General features: G+C 42.4%; 1 protein-coding gene across 3 annotated transcripts in view; it reads left to right on the plus strand.

Moving 5' to 3' along the window:
* nek11 (NIMA-related kinase 11) overlaps window positions 1-15,938 on the plus strand; it is a 259,421-nt gene that overhangs the window by 124,256 nt on the left and 119,227 nt on the right. For all 3 annotated transcript variants that reach the window (XM_048560290.2, XM_048560280.2, XM_059652020.1), the window contains exon 10: window positions 14,880-14,999. In XM_048560290.2, coding sequence (XP_048416247.2) covers window positions 14,880-14,999 — 120 coding nt within the window. The remainder of the gene's footprint in view (window positions 1-14,879; window positions 15,000-15,938) is intronic.

The raw sequence follows: 15,938 nt of genomic DNA on the forward strand, positions 1-15,938 counted from the left end.
TAGCCTGCACATCTTTGGACTGTGGGAGGAAACCAGAGCACCTGGAAGGAACCCACACAGACGCAGGGAGAATGTCCAAACTCCACACACAGTCGTCCGAGGGTGGAATTGAACCTAGGTCCCTGGTGCTGTGAGGCAGCAGTGCTAAGCGCTGAGCCACCGTGCCACCACAATCTGTTTCTGCTGTGATGGGATCTAAGCCCACACCCAGATCCTCCAGGACATGAGTCTGGATCCCTGGATTACCATTACACCACTACCTGACCCTAATTCTCTCTGAATGATGCTTGAAGTTGAAGTTGAAACCAATTCCTTATTTCTCTTCAGCAATAAGGAAAAGCCTTTATCATCTTTTTAATTATTATGTTTGCTTTGATGGGAAGTAATTACATTTCTTCGACTTTCTCTTTACGAAAGAACAAATCAAGAGTTTTGTTTTCAGTTAGACATTCAGGAGAAAGTTTATAGATTCAGTTTTTAGCAAGTAATTATTTTTGGCAAGAAGGCATGTAATCCTTTCCAAAACAAAACCAAAGTACTGCGGATGCTGGAAATCCAAAATAGAAACAAAGTGTTTGAGAAACTCTGCAGATCCGGCAGTCTGCACTCCATTTCAAATCCAATATGACCCAGCTTCATCAACTCTGTTTCTTTCTCCATTGATGCTGCCAGACCTGCTGGGTTTCTCCAGCACTCTCTGTTTTTATTTGTAACTCCTTACAAATTGATTTGTGATGTAGATTTGGAAGTGTAGATTTTTAATCCCATAAAGCTACACAGTACACTTGAAGGGGCGAACAGAATTTTCACGGCAACGGAACAGAATTGAAACAACTGTGATAATGGGTCCAGGCCCGAAACGTCAGCTTTTGTGCTCCTGAGATGCTGCTTGGCCTGCTGTGTTCATCCAGCTCCACACTTTGTTTTCTTAGAATTGAAACAACTAATGTTTTTTGTAGATGACACAACAGTAATTATGTGTTCCTGTTGTTTTACGTACAAAATAGGAAGAGGTGTAGGCCATTCAGCCCTACAAGCCTGGTCTGCCATTCAATATGATCATAGCTGATCATCCAACTCAGTACCCTGATCCCGTTTTCTCTCCATATCCTTTGATCCCTTTAGCCTTTCTCTTGTACTTGCCAGGTCTGAACTCTGAACCTCCTCAAAGCCCGTTCCACAAGGCCCAAGTCAGCAGTGCAATGGAATACTCTTCACTTGTCCAGATGAGTGGAGCTCCAGTGGCATGTAAATGGCTTGAAACCATCTTACCAAAACAGCCACTTGATCAATTCCCTATGCACTACCTGAAACATTCACTCCATCCGTTCCCAACATGCAGTGTGTTCCGTCTGCACAAGATGCAGTGTGGCAAGGCTTCAGACAGTGTCTCCCAAACACTTGACCTTTATCATCATGAACGACATGAGCAGCAGGTAGATGGGAACACCACCACTTACAGGTGGCCCTCTGAGCCACGCACCGTCCTGGCTTGGAAATATATATCCGTTCCTTCAGTGTTGCTGCATCGAAAAACCAGACCTCTCTTTATCAGCAGTGTGGGTATACCCACACCGTATGGACAATAGGGAATGCAAGAAAGTGGCTCACCACCATGTTCTCAGGGATGAGTAACAAATACTGGTAGCATTCACATTCCTTAAAAAAAGAAAAAAATAAATTGTTGCTTTGCATATTAAAGGATTCCAATATAAACTAATGGTAGGCATGGTCACAACATGGAACAAGACTTTGATAATCATTTGTGTGTATACAGAATAAGATGAGGATTGGAAGCAAAAAAGGCTGGAGAAACTCTACAAGTCTGGCAGCATTTATTGAGAGAGAAACAGAGTTAACATTTTGAGTCCAGAGACACTTTGTTATATCCACAAATAGTCAAATGTTTGCCAATGTATTGTATACTTGGGTTCATCTAATGGCTCAGTGAGAGACACATTGGGGGATGGTCAAAACATCATGCGTACAGTGGAGAAAGTGCAATCAGAGGAGGTTGGGCCTGTATTCATTGAAATTTAGTAAAATGAAAGATGAACTTATAGAAATATTTAAGATTCTTAAAGACTTGATAGGGTAGGTAGAGCGAGGTTATTTTCACTTGTAGGAGTGTCTGTGATCCATGTCATAATCTCAGGGTAAAGAGTCACTATTTAAGATAGAGATGAGGAGAAATTTCTTCTCTCTGAGAGTAATGAATCTATGAATTTCTTTACCTCGGAGAGCTGTCGAGGCTGGCCATTAAATATACTCAAGGCTGAGATAGTTTTAATCAGTAAGGGAATCATGGGTTACTGGGGAAAAGGCAAGAAAGTGGAGTTGAGGATTATCAGATCAGCCATGATCTCATTGATTAGTAGAGCAGACTCGATGGGCTGAATGTTTTACTTATGCTCCTATGTCTGATGGTCTTATATTTAAGGAGCACATGGTTGTGTTGATGTAGATACAGAGATGGCTTGTGTCAATCATAAAGAGTGGACAAACTGGGCTGAATAATTTTTAATCAAGCATCATTGCAAGTTAATCAACATCTATATGATCTTCACATAAGTAACAGCGTTCACAAATTATTGTGGAACTTTATAAATGAATTGAGCATTCTTGAGTATATTTTAAGCAATGGTTAAATGCTGCAACACACTAGATGATATTCTCAAATTATGTGAGCTTCATTCTAGCACTTTGCTGTTAATTGAACTGAGAAATTCATGTCGCTGAAGCGAAATAATGAATCTCAAAATATAAATCATCATAAAATGATTTAAAACAATTGTGCTCAGAGTAAGACATGTCAACATTTAGAGAGTAGCTAACAAATATAAACTCAAATCTGATTTGTATAAAATTTACGATCATGATGGACTCAGACACAACTGCGGGTGTGAAATAGCTTGGCAATTAGAACCAGAATTGACAACATGTTAATTGGAGACAATGCATATTATAATCACAAGCTGTTGAATTATATTTGCATAAATAATTACCACATAAATCATACAGTTGACTACAAATGGTTTGAAGTCATATTCTAAAAACATATACATTGATGAACTGAGGTTGCCAAGCATAAATTAATTTGTATTTGTTCCCTGCCTCCATGCTCCAATAATTTCACTATTATAAGTCTGTGACTTATTTTGTTTTTACACTTCCTAGGGCTCTTGGCTGAAAATCTTTGATTTACCTCTTTCACAATCACACAAAGTCCTAATGAAATACTGTTTATAGATGCATAGAGTCATTAAATACAGCCTTGCATGGAAGGATGCTATTTAGCCCATCGGATTAATACTAGCTCTCTATACAGCAATGCAGTTAGTCCCGTTTCTCTGCTCTATTCTTGCAGTTCTGTAAGTTTATTTCCCTTAAGACTCTACTCGATTTCCCTTTCGAATTATTCAATATCTCTGCACCCATCACTTACATCACACCTGGCAAGCAGTGGGTTCCAGATCATTACCACTTGCTGTGCAAAAATGTTTCATTTCACATCCCACTACAGCTCTGTGTTCCCTAGTCCTTGTACCATTAGCTGTTGGGAATAACGTATCCTTGCCTTATGTCAACCTACCATGATTTTCTACAATTCCATAAATACATTCATCACAATGAGAAACAAATGTACTCATTATTCTCCTCTGATCTCCAAGCTGTTGAGGGGATAATATAATGAATGGCACTTGAAATACCTCAAGCCTCAATGGAAATAGTGTCTTTTGATTTATTTTGTTTCCTTTTTGATTAATTTTATAAAAGCAAATGATCAGATTAAGGGGTAGCAGCCCATTAGAGTTTTCTAAATCAATTTTCTAAAGGAAACATTATCAGTTTAAAAATCATTTTGAGGGGTGTTGACACAATCTCATTCCTGCAGACCACATTGGATGTAGAAGGCATGAGGCATACTGGACCCTGTAAGAAAGCACACCAACACTGCTACTTCCTCAGGAGGCTAAGGCAACTCGGCATGTTCACAAAGACCGTTGCCAATTTTTATAGATGCACCATGGAAAGCATCCTATCCGGATGCATCACAGCTAGGTATGGGCAACTGCTCTGCCTGAAACAGCAAGAAATTACAGAGAGTAGTGAACACAGCCCAGCCCATCATGAAAAGCAGCCTTCCTTCCATTGACTTCATCTATGCTTCCCACTGCCTTGGGAAAGCAGCCAACATCATCAAAGACACTTCCAACCCCATTATAATCTCTTCCACCCTCTTCCATCAGGTAGAAGGCACAAAAGTTTGAATACATGTACCAACAGATTCAAGAACAGCTTCTTCCCTATTGTTATCAGACTTTTGAACAAATCTCTTGTATATTAGAGTTGATCTTGCGCTGCTCCTTCTCTTTAGCTGTAACACTAAATTCTACATTCTATTCTAACACCCTGATGTACTTGCATAAGGTGTGATTTGCCTGGATAGCACACAAAACAATACTTTTCACTGTATCTCAGTACATCTGACAATAATAAATCAAATCAAAACCAACCAAAAACCAAAAGAACACCCAAGTGCAGACTTAACCATGGAAGGGAGAAAGGCAGTTTCTTGAACCATGATTCCTTCCACTGTCTGCTGCCAGGTCCTGTTCATGGCCACCTTGGTCAGGCCCAGGAGCAAACCCATGGGGTGGTCCTCCCATCTGCCTGTCTGCCTCTTGGCACCATGTCTGAACAACAATAACTGACAAATTCTAGCCAATTTCACAAGTTAGGAAATTGCTGTCAGCAATTCCATTGGGCAGTTCTCAAGGATTTAAGTAAGCCATGAGAATAAGATCTAGAGATTTGACACGGACTCACTTTTCCATTGGGGATCATGAGAAAACAATCATGAATGGGAACATTCCCAACAGCGAAACAGGGGCTCTGAAGCCAATCCTAACGTTCAGTTGCTGGCCTGCTGGATAGACCAGAAGTTAGATCAGAAGGAGTGTTAAGCGTTGACATTGAATGGGGAAATGAGTGAACTTGGTTGGAGATCTCCCAAAGGAATGACCGTTATGGCTCACAGTCTGCGTTCACACACAAGGATGGCCTTCATAGCTAATCTGCCAAATGACCATTGCCCATGGTGCTCACCAGGATCAATGATCAAGTAGGGGCGGAATATAAACACACACACAGCTTTGATATTTGCAGAAACAACTTTGTTACTTTTCCACCCATAGACAACCTAGAGCAAATTTCTGCCTTTTTCCCAAACCCATGAGAATTGCCAAATCAAATAATTGTGAGAAAGGTAATCTTAATCGTAGCATGAAGCCAGTCTGAATTCGAGGGCAGAATCAATGCAAATGTTAAGTTGGGCAAATAATAACACCCGTTCTGAAATGCACATGTATACGTGGGAGTTAATGAGGCTTAAAGTTTTATGCATGTTAAGGTAAAATCACTATAGTCATACCAGACCACAGGGCTGCTTTTTCCATTGGAGAGAGATGATTGTTGGTGGTTTAATCCAAGGATCACCAAACCTCAGGCTAGGACAGAGATTGTGAAGAGAGTCCTTCTGGGTAACCTAAGCCAGCATGAGAATTGAACTCATGCTGTTAGCATGCTGAACTGGCCATTCAGCCAACTGAGCTAACCAACACCTATGTTGAAAGGGTCTCCAAGTTATGCCTTGGTGTTAACTCTGATCTTTTCTTCACAGATGCTGCCAGACCTGCTGAGCTTTTGCAGCACCTTCTGTTTTTGTTCCTGATTTATAGCGTCTGCAGTTCTTTCGGTTTTTATGCTTTGAACCAGCTGACTGTGCTTTAGTCACCCTCCTCTCCCCTACCCAGACATAAATCATGAAGAATATTAGCTTAGAAACTTACGTGTGAATTACAAGAGCTTGTGTGAGTCAGCATTGCCTTATAGTTTGTGGGGTTGTTTGTGCTGAACAATTCAATGAATTAGTGACCTCCATAGTTCACTCTGTCAATTAACCAGGTTTGTGAAGTATATTACGTGCAGGCTCACTATCTCACTGTTAAATCTGTGAATTTTGAATATTATGTATTTCCTTGTTAAAAGTTTGGGCGCTCTTGTTGTTATCATAATTGTCCATCTTCACAAAATTATTTTTGACTATCTCTATCCTTCGTTTAATTTCGGCATCACATTTCCCCTCTTCCGTTATCATTTGTCCCAAATGTACAAACTTATCAACTTGTTCCTGTCTGTGACAACATATTTCTTCCTTAACACAGGCAGCAGAAGGAAATAATCAGTTCACATGATTTCCACTGAATTTGCATCCTGAATTTATTTCAAATCAACCTACCTTCTAAGAGGCATGAACACTACCCCTATACCAGAAGGCCCTCAGAGCTTGATATTCTGGTTTGGCTTTTTCGGGGACTGTGTGGTAATTGGGTTAACTTATTCACTCAGTAGTTTGTGGTGACCGAATAAGAAGTTGAACATTGTAAGTGTTAAATTAACATCAATCACTTGATTGAAAATATGAGCTACATTTAGGTGTCATATTCTCTCAGGCGTGAACTGAGTGTTAAACCTTAAGCTGTTGCTTGATTAAGGAATTAATATTAATGTTGTTGAGGATTCCTCACAAACCCTATTATTTTAGTGATACTAATCCTGTATTCTTCAATGCGGGTGACAAAATACTCACAGAGTTATAGAGTCATACAGCACAGAAACAGATCCTTCAGTCCAGCTAGTTCATGCCACCATGTTCCCAGAACAAACCAGCCCCACTTGTTTGCATTTGGCCAGTATCCATTCAAACATTTCTTATGCATGTACTTATCCAATATCTTTTAAATGTTGTAACTGTATCTGCATCCACCTCTTCCTCTGGCAATTTGTTCCACACACAAGCCACTCTCTGAATAAAAAATTTGCCCCTCAAGTCCTTTTTAAACCTTTCACCTCTTATCCTAAAACTATGACCTCGAGTTTTGAACTCCCTACCCTAGGGAAAAGGCCCTTGCTATTCACCATACCCATGCCTGTCATGAGTTTATAAACCTCGATAAGGTCACACTTCAGCCTACTGCGATAAAATCTCAGCCTATCCCTTCTATTATTAAAACTTAAACCTTCAATTCCCGGCAACATTCTGTTTGTTCTTTTCTGAGCACTGTCCAAATTAATAACATCCTTCCTATCGCAGGGTGACCAGAACTGCACACAATACTCTAGTAGAGGCTTCACCAATGTTCTGGACAACCTCCGCATGATGTTCCCAATTCCTTTACTCAAAGAACCACTGTGTCTACCTGTGACACAAATTTCAAAGAATTATGTACCTTAGCCCCTGGGTTTCTCTGTTCTACAACTCTACCCAGGGCCCTACTGTTAATTGTATTAACCATGTCTTTGTTTGTTTTACCAAAATGCAATACCTCACATTTACACAAGTTAAACTCCATCTGCCAAACCTCAGCCCATCGACCCAGTCGACCAAGTTCTGTTTGTAATCTTAGATAACCTTCTTCACTGTCCACTATACCAACAAGTTTGGTGTCATCCACTAACTTACTAACCATACCTCTTATATTCTCATCTAAATCATTTTTATAAATGACAAGCAAAAGTGAACCCAATACCGATCCCTGTGGAATACCACTGGTCACATGCCTAAAGTCTGAAAAACAACCCTCCACCACCACTCTGTCTCCTACTGTTAAGCCAATTGGGCAAGCTCATCCTTAATCACATGTGATCTAACTTTACTAATTAGTCTACCATGTGGAACCTTATCAAAGTCTTTACCAAAGTCCAAGTAAATAATGTTTACCGCTCTGCCCTTATCAATCCTTTTGGTTACTTCCTCAAAAAACTCAAACAAGTTTGCGAGACATGACTTCCCTCACACAAAACCATGCCAACTATTCCTAACCAGTCACTGCCTCTCCAAGTGTCTTTCAGAATCACCTCCAACAACATACCCACCACTGAGGTCAAGTTCATTGAACTATAGTTCCCAGGCTTCTCCTTACAGCCTTTCTTAAATAAAGGTGCAACATTCGCCAGCCTCCAGTCCTTTGGCACCTCACCCATGGGTATAGCTAATACAAATATTTCTGCTAGGGACCCTGCAGTTTATTCCAATCCACAACCTACATCCTTGCACATGCGCAACGGCCCTATCATTGAAAAGAGGGGAGATTCCTCAGTTGAGGAGAGATAACAATGTATGAGAAGCGGTGATATGTTTCCCCAAATAGTTTCTTTCTACATTAGTTTCTCATAATATCTTGAAAATTTTGACTAAATTACCCCTCAGTCTTTTAAAGACCAAAGCCACAACCTAGTTAGTGTCCTTTGTGTTTGACCATCATTCTAGTAGATCCATGGCACGGTCACTCTAAAGCAAACATATCTTTTCAACGGTGTGGTGCACAGAACTAAATTCAGTAACAAAGTGGGGGTCTAACCAGGGGATCACCTTCACCTCCTTGTATACTAGCCCTCCACTTACTCAGACCAGAATTCAACCAGTATTTCCAGTTACAGTTTGTACCTATCCGTAACATTTTATTTTTATCTACAAATAGGAAGCCCTAAATCACCCTGGAACCCAACTGGTATCTTACATTTTACTGCTAAGAACGTATCCTCTGCTTTTCTTCAGATTGTATGACCCCACATTTGTCTACATTACTATCAAACAATCTGTTTGATATAGTTTTGTCCATTTACTTCTTCAATCAATATCTCTGTGAGTTAATGCAACCATTTACGCTGTTTGCAGTACCCCCTATCTTTGTGTCATTGACAAATTTAAGCCTGTGGCTTTCTACCTCATCCCGTGAGTTGTTAATAAATACAGTGAATATTGAGCTGTAAACGTAGTTCCTTGCAGGACACTGCTTATTACACTATGTCACGGGAGTACCAGTCCGTTATCCCGGTTCCTGACTCCTGCAGCTCAGTCCAAACCTGAATCAGTTTAATCATTTGCTAACTTCGTGTATTTCATATTTTGTTGACAGCGTCTGATGATAGACTTTATTGAATTACATGTAAAGGCGTTCCTCTGACCGTTACTTGTGTCACCTCTTCAAAAAAATTCAATTAAACTTGTCATGAACTACCCTTTAAAAGCCCATGCTGGGTCTCTGTCACTGCTGGAAGTCACCCAATCCGTAATGATAGATTCTAGCAATTTCCTGACAATGTGTCAGCCACTGACCTATAATTCCCTAGTTACCCTCACTCACCTTTCTAAAATAGTGGAGTGACATACAATTTTCAAATCTCCAGTAAACTTTAATTACAATTGAAATTCATTGGAGATCAGAAGGAAAGACTACTTCCTTCTCCTGTTTCTATCAGGAAGAAAATACTTTGCTGTCAGATCAAATGCCACACTGGAACAAGTTGATAAGTTTGTCCATTTATTACAAATGATGACCGAAGGTGGCAGATGTGATTATTTATTGTCACTTGCATTTTACAGTAAAATACAGTGAAAAGCTTCAATAGTCGCTGCAATCGGCACCATTCAGAATAAAAAGGCTAAAAGATATCATTGAAAGAGAGTCCTGAGCCCTGAGCCAGCTCACCAATGACACCTGCATTGCCACCCTTCCTGTATCACCTTGCCACTGCCAATACCGACCCACTAATATCGAGCCACCACTCTTCAGGCACCAACCCTTCACCAATGGACCCACCTCGCTGATGCCGCTGTGAATAAAGATAGAGATGGCTAAAAATGAAGATGAAGGACATTTTTACAAGTAAACTCACGCCTGGAACAAGGAATATTTCAAAAAGTGCTACATCCTTTCCACTGTCTTGCATACCTCAGAAACCTGGGCAATAATTAAAAAAATAGAGGCCTTTGAAATGTGGATGCAAGGTAGAGATTAAAAATTTCAGACCAGAAGATGAAGGATGAAGTATTTGATCTCACAAGAGTAAAAAAAAACTTTAGAAAGAAAGAACGAAAAGGGAATTTGGCTGGAGAAACTCAGCAGGCCTGGCAGCATCTGTGAGGTGAAAGCAGAGTTAATATCTTGGGTGCAGTGACCTTACAGCAGAGCTCTGTGGGCCCCTCACTGATCCTGGGCATTCTAGCCAGAAGCTGTTAGGTGGCGTAGCTTTCAGCTTCTGATCCACCGGTAACTCTTCCTGGCCTGGGCTCCTTGGAAGAGCCTGCCACCTGCTACTTAAGTACCTGATTGATATGCACTCTGGTTGGTCTTTATCAAAGCAGGCACCACAGAAGTCTCAAAATCATAGCATCTCCCGATGGAATAAATTGGTTTAATTCTGCCACGTGCATGGGAGTAAAATCCCACCCCTTCGTTGGTGAAGAGAAGACCACCTCCATATCGCACTGTTTATAAACAGTGATAAAGCATAACATCGAAATCTCCATTTTTGTTATAGGAAGCACACAGCTTTAAGCTTCGTCACTCTGCCTCTGCAGGGAAACGAGAAGCAAAAGATTGTTTGCAAGTGATGTATTTTTAATTGGCATTGTGGGTGAGGGACCTGCACAATTAACATGTCTCCTGTCAGCAACACCAGTTGAAACATAACAACCTCATTACTACTGAATGCAGCAAAAACCTTCCCTACATAGCTGGTTGTCATTAAGACAAATTGGGAAAGAGCTGTTAGCCTAGCCAGATAAGAGGGGACCTAGTTGAACACTGCATTAAACCTGCTTTTAATTTACATTTGCACAACTGAAAGTTCACATCTCGTCTGGACTTGTGTTTCCAACCTAGTGGCTTGTTCATGTCTGACACATGCGTACAGATGATGAAATGTAGTTTACAATCTATATTTCAAAAAAAAGGAAGAATTGCGGATGCTGTATAAATCAGAAGCAAAAATAGAAATGGCTGGAAAAGTTCAGCAGATCTGGCAGTATCTGTGAAGGCAAATGAAAGTTAATGTTTCAGGTTCCCAGAACCTTCAGAACTGCAATGTTTTGTTTCCTTCCTTCTAATCTGATTTTTCACCCCTTGAAAATGTTCCAAAATTCCCTTAAGGATTTGGTAATAATGAGTGCCCGAGGGACTTTGTAATTTAATGGTGAAAATGTCAAAAGCATGTAGTTGAATTGAAATATCGTTAACTTAGCAGCGCAGAATTTTTGCTGTCCACTTATAGCAGTCACCTCAGGATACCTAGTCTCTTTTTTTTACCTAATTTGTTGATTGATGTCTATAATATGTTTTGTTTGGAACAGAAGATGTTAATCGAATCCCGCAGTAATCCTTTTGGATCCGCCCTTTGTTGAAGGGCTACATTCCCAGATCTTCCCATTTGTTGTAGACTGGATATACCCCCAAATCCCACTTTTGGAGCCCTTGAAGTTACCACTCTGCAGGGAATTTTGAACTTCCAATGGGTAATTCCCCTCCTCAAAAATCTCTGACTCTGGGAGAGAGTCAAAGACAGCTCAGTTCAGAATAGCTACCCGGGAAACCCCACCTTCTCCCTGGCTCCAATCTGACTGGGCCTCAACACCCAGTTTCCCTCCCATCCCTTGAATGCCCACCAATCCGGCTGGACCAGAAATCTCTACCTGGCTCTCCCCTAGATCCCCTCCCACCCCAAATTCCCCTGCTTGCCCACATTTCCCAACCTAGCCCAGCTTTCCACCTCACCCTGGTTACAGCCCTATCCAGCTTCCACTCAATGCCCTAACCCACTTGCCTTACTCATCCGTCCCCTTTAGAGACACACGTTACACTTCCTAACCCCTTTGCTGACTTGTCCGACCTACCCTGACACTAACCCACTTTCCTCATTCACCCTACCCACTTTTTAGCTGGGGTTCAGTTAGTTCAGTTGAGTGAATGGCTCATTTGCAACACAGTGTGACACCAACTGCATGGATTCCATTTCCACACCAGTTGAGGCCTGCATGAACATCCTGCCTTCTCAGCCTCACCCCTCACTTGAGCAGTAGTGACCTTCAGGTTAAACCAACACCAATTAACACACTCTCTCTCTCTCTCTCACTAATGAGAAGTGTGGCAACTTTACCTTTGGGGAACTCTGCAGCCCAAGGGTATCCATGTGGACTTCACAAGCTTCAAAATCTCCCCTCCCCCAACCGCATGCCAAAACCAGCCCAGCTAGTCCCTGTCTCCCCAACCATTCCTCCCACCTCAAGCCCCACCCCCATCCCCTACCCACTAACCTCATCCCGCACCCTCCGACCTGTCTGTCCTCCCTGGACTGACTTATCCCCCCCAACTCCCCACCTATATTCACCTTCACTAGCTCTAACTCCGCCTCTTTGACCTGTCTGTCTCCTCTCATCCTATCTTCTCCTTTATCCATCCTCTATCCGCCTCCCCCTGTGTCCCTATTTATTTCAGAATCCCCTTCCCCTCCCCCATTTCTGGAGAAGGGTCCTGACCCGAAACGTCAAGCTTTCCTGCTCCTCAGATGTTGCTTGGCCTGCTGCGTTTGTCCAGCCTCACACCTTGCTACCTTTTTTGGGGGTTGGTTGGCTGGTTTGTGATGCAGAGTGATGTCAACAGTGTGGGTTCAGTTCCCATACCAGCTGAGGCTACTTGGAAGGACTGACTTTCTCAATGTCTCTCCCTTAAACCTCCAACAGCCACCTCCCTCTCTGTACTAGAATTATGCCGACGTTATCCGTACACTCTTGCCCCACCCACTCTCCCTCCACTGCTTTTGAATGAAGCTTTGAGATATTAAAACTCTTTGATTGCCAGAATGTGGTTGGCAGAGCCTTAATAAAGGCTAAATTATTTCGGTGAGGAACCTCTTCACTGAGTTTCGAAGGATCCTCCATTGGAAGATGCCCAGAAATACTCAAGGAAGTAGCATTGGTATCTTCCTTGTCTGATCAGCACCGGAAATGGGTATTCCCATCCCGACTGGAAGGTTTTGGGCTGTCAAGCACTGTCCTGAAATCACACCACACCCCACAGCCCCCTGGACAGGCAGCCATTTTGTTGGCAATGTGGTTTGAGAATTTACCTTACCATGAGTGTCAACTGTTAGTCAGTGGATTATACTCGCTTGTCTAAAATTGAAAGTTTGCGGCTTCAAGTTACACTCCTGCGTCTTGAACATATCCAGGCTGACACTGTTTGTGTGTGTGTGTGTGTGTGTGTATTCGTGTATCTGTATGTGTATATGCATGTGTGTGTGTCTGTGTGTACACATGTGGGTGTGTGTCTGTGTGCATGCATGTGTCTATGTGTTTGAGTGTGTGCGCTTGTATGTGTGTCTGTGTGTGCATGTGTGTCTATGTGTGTCTGTATGTGCATGCGCGTCTGTGTGAGTGCATATGTGTGTGCATGTGTGTGCTTGTGCGTCTGCCACTGTGTGTGCCTGTGTGTGCATGTGTCTGTGTGAGTGTGTGTATCTTTGTGTGTGTATGCATGTACGCACATTTGTGTATCTATGTGTGCATACCTGTGTGCACATGTGCGTGCGTATACATACGTGTGGTGTGTGCGCTTGTGTGTCTATGTGTATAAGTGTGTATGCGTGTGTGTTTCTATGTGTGCCTGTGTGCATGTGTGTGTGTATGTCTGTGTGCATGGGCGTGTGCATGTGCATGTGTCTGTGTGTATGTGTGAATGTGTGCTTGTGTAGTATGTGCCTATATGTGTGTATCTGTGTGCATGTGCATGTGTGCCTGTGTGTGGCTATTTGTGTGTGTGTGTTTGTGTGTGTGTACAAGTTGTTGCGTGTGTGTGTGTGTGTGTGTGTGTGTGTTTATGTGTATGTGTGTTGGGGGGGGCTGCGGTTGCTACTGGTAAGTATTGCACGATCAAAGTCTTTCCTTTTAATGAGATGCTGAGAAAAGTCTAATTTTTGGGCACTGGAAATAGAGATTTGGTGGGAAAATGGGGTCAGAGTAAAACATCTTATTTCAAAGGGCTACTGCAACCCATTTAAACCAAAAGCCCATCTATCACAGAAGTGAAATTGTGCAGATGCAGGAGATAAGACCGTAAGCCATAGAGCAAATGTAGACCATTTGGCACAATTAGTCTGCTCCACCATTCAATGAGACCATGACTGGTCTAATAATCCTGAAATCCACATTCTGGCCCTTTCCCCATATCCCTTAATTCTGTCATTGATTCAAACCTGTCTATCTCAGCCTTGAATATACTTAACAATCCAACCTCAACAGTCCTCTGTGGGGAAGAATTCCACAGAATTACGACTGTTGCAATTCCCACTCATCTCTGTCTTAAATGAAACAAACACAGAAATTGCTGGAAAAGCTCAGCAGGTCTGGCAGCATCGCTGGAGATAAAAATCAGTGTTAATGTTTCGATTCTGATGTATTATCTCCATTTCTCTCTCTCCACCAATGCTGCTCGACCTGCTGAGTTTCTCCAGCTCTTTATGTTAACTTGGTTGGCAGTGAAAGAAACTGCAGCAGTCTTTCAAAGCCCAGTCATGGAGCTCTCCAAGGTGCACAGTCCCTGTCTATCCTTGCATCCCCAACACTAAAAGCAGATTATCTGGTCATTCTCACATCACTGTTCATGGGACCATCCTGTGTGCAAATTGGTTTCTCTATTTCTTTTGGTACACCCAAAACTACACTTCCAAGTTTTTCATTCAGAGTTGCTTAGTGCTTTTGGAAGAACATGAGTCATGGAAGGTGCTACATAAATGAAATTCTTTTGCTTTATTGTAGCTTTTGAATAGAATCAGATGTGGTGTCCCTCACAGGTGTAAAAATCTGGAAACCATCTCCTATTCTGAAGTTCACCTGTACTTACTGTCGGCCTGTCTCAAATTGCCAAAAGCAGTGGAATGATTGTGCTTCACCAGTCTCTGTTAGATGGAGTGATAGCGATCAACAAATAGTGAGGGGCCTACAAGCCAATTTGTTTCACAAGTCTGCATTCTCTCCTCAGACAGAAGAAGATTCACCTGCAGACGTTACGTGAGCAGTCTGAAGTGCAGAAAATGACACCACGAGAGAGAATGAGACTCAGGAAATTGCAGAGTGCTGACGAGAAAGCCAAAAAACTCAAGTATGTGATTGCTTTCTCTTTCAGAGCATGCTTGAGGGATTAAACAGCTCACACTTAGTCCATCAGCCAATCTGAGCACGTTAACGACAGTCTCTATCTGTATAGTTCCTTCAGAGTAGTAGACCATTCTGAGGTATTTCGCAGGAGAGTTATAAAGCAAAATTGTGTTTTGTGTCAACCTTTCTCCATTAGTTCCTGTCACACACCAGGAAGCAGCTTTTTAAAGTAGCGACAGAAAGATAACCCAATGGATGATGCCTGAGAATACTTCCATCCTAAATTGCTCCAAGTACATTCTGAAGAAATGCTTGAATGATTTTAAGGTGTCCTCCTGCACTCTCCCTACCCTCCCACTGAGGGGCAGGGGTGACATTCTTGCCTGGAAACAAGATGACACCCTTAATGACTCCACCATTGGGAAGTGAGGTGCACTGCCAACAGACCTCATTCATAGAGTCATAGAACCCCTACAGTGTGGAATTAGGCCATTCAGCCCACTGAGTCCACAGTGACCTTCTAAGCACTGCCCCACCCAGACTCACCTATTCCCCCTAACCCTGCATTTTCCACAGCCAACCCAACCAACCTACACATCCCTGGAAACTTCGGTGCTTATGCACGGCCAACCCACCCAACCTGCACACGTTTGATTCATCAGAGAAAACCAGAGCTCCTGGAGGAAAGCCATGCTGACACAGGGAGGATGTGCAAATCCACGAGGCTAGAATCGAACCCGGGTCGCTGGCGCCACGAGGCAGCAGTGCTAGGCACTGAGCCACTGTGCCATCTCGTTGTCATTAACTTTTCATGGTGATCTTCCTCATGCTCACGTGGCCGAGTAAGGGACTTGGCATTGAGCAGAGGTGGCCAAACAGGAGGTGGCTCCCTTTTGTCCTTAATCCCAGCTTCCTTTGCCCCACAGTAGCTCGCAATGGTGTT

The sequence above is a fragment of the Stegostoma tigrinum genome, chromosome 2 (genome assembly GCF_030684315.1).
Source record: "Stegostoma tigrinum isolate sSteTig4 chromosome 2, sSteTig4.hap1, whole genome shotgun sequence".
In the NCBI taxonomy this organism is placed as follows: domain Eukaryota; kingdom Metazoa; phylum Chordata; class Chondrichthyes; order Orectolobiformes; family Stegostomatidae; genus Stegostoma; species Stegostoma tigrinum.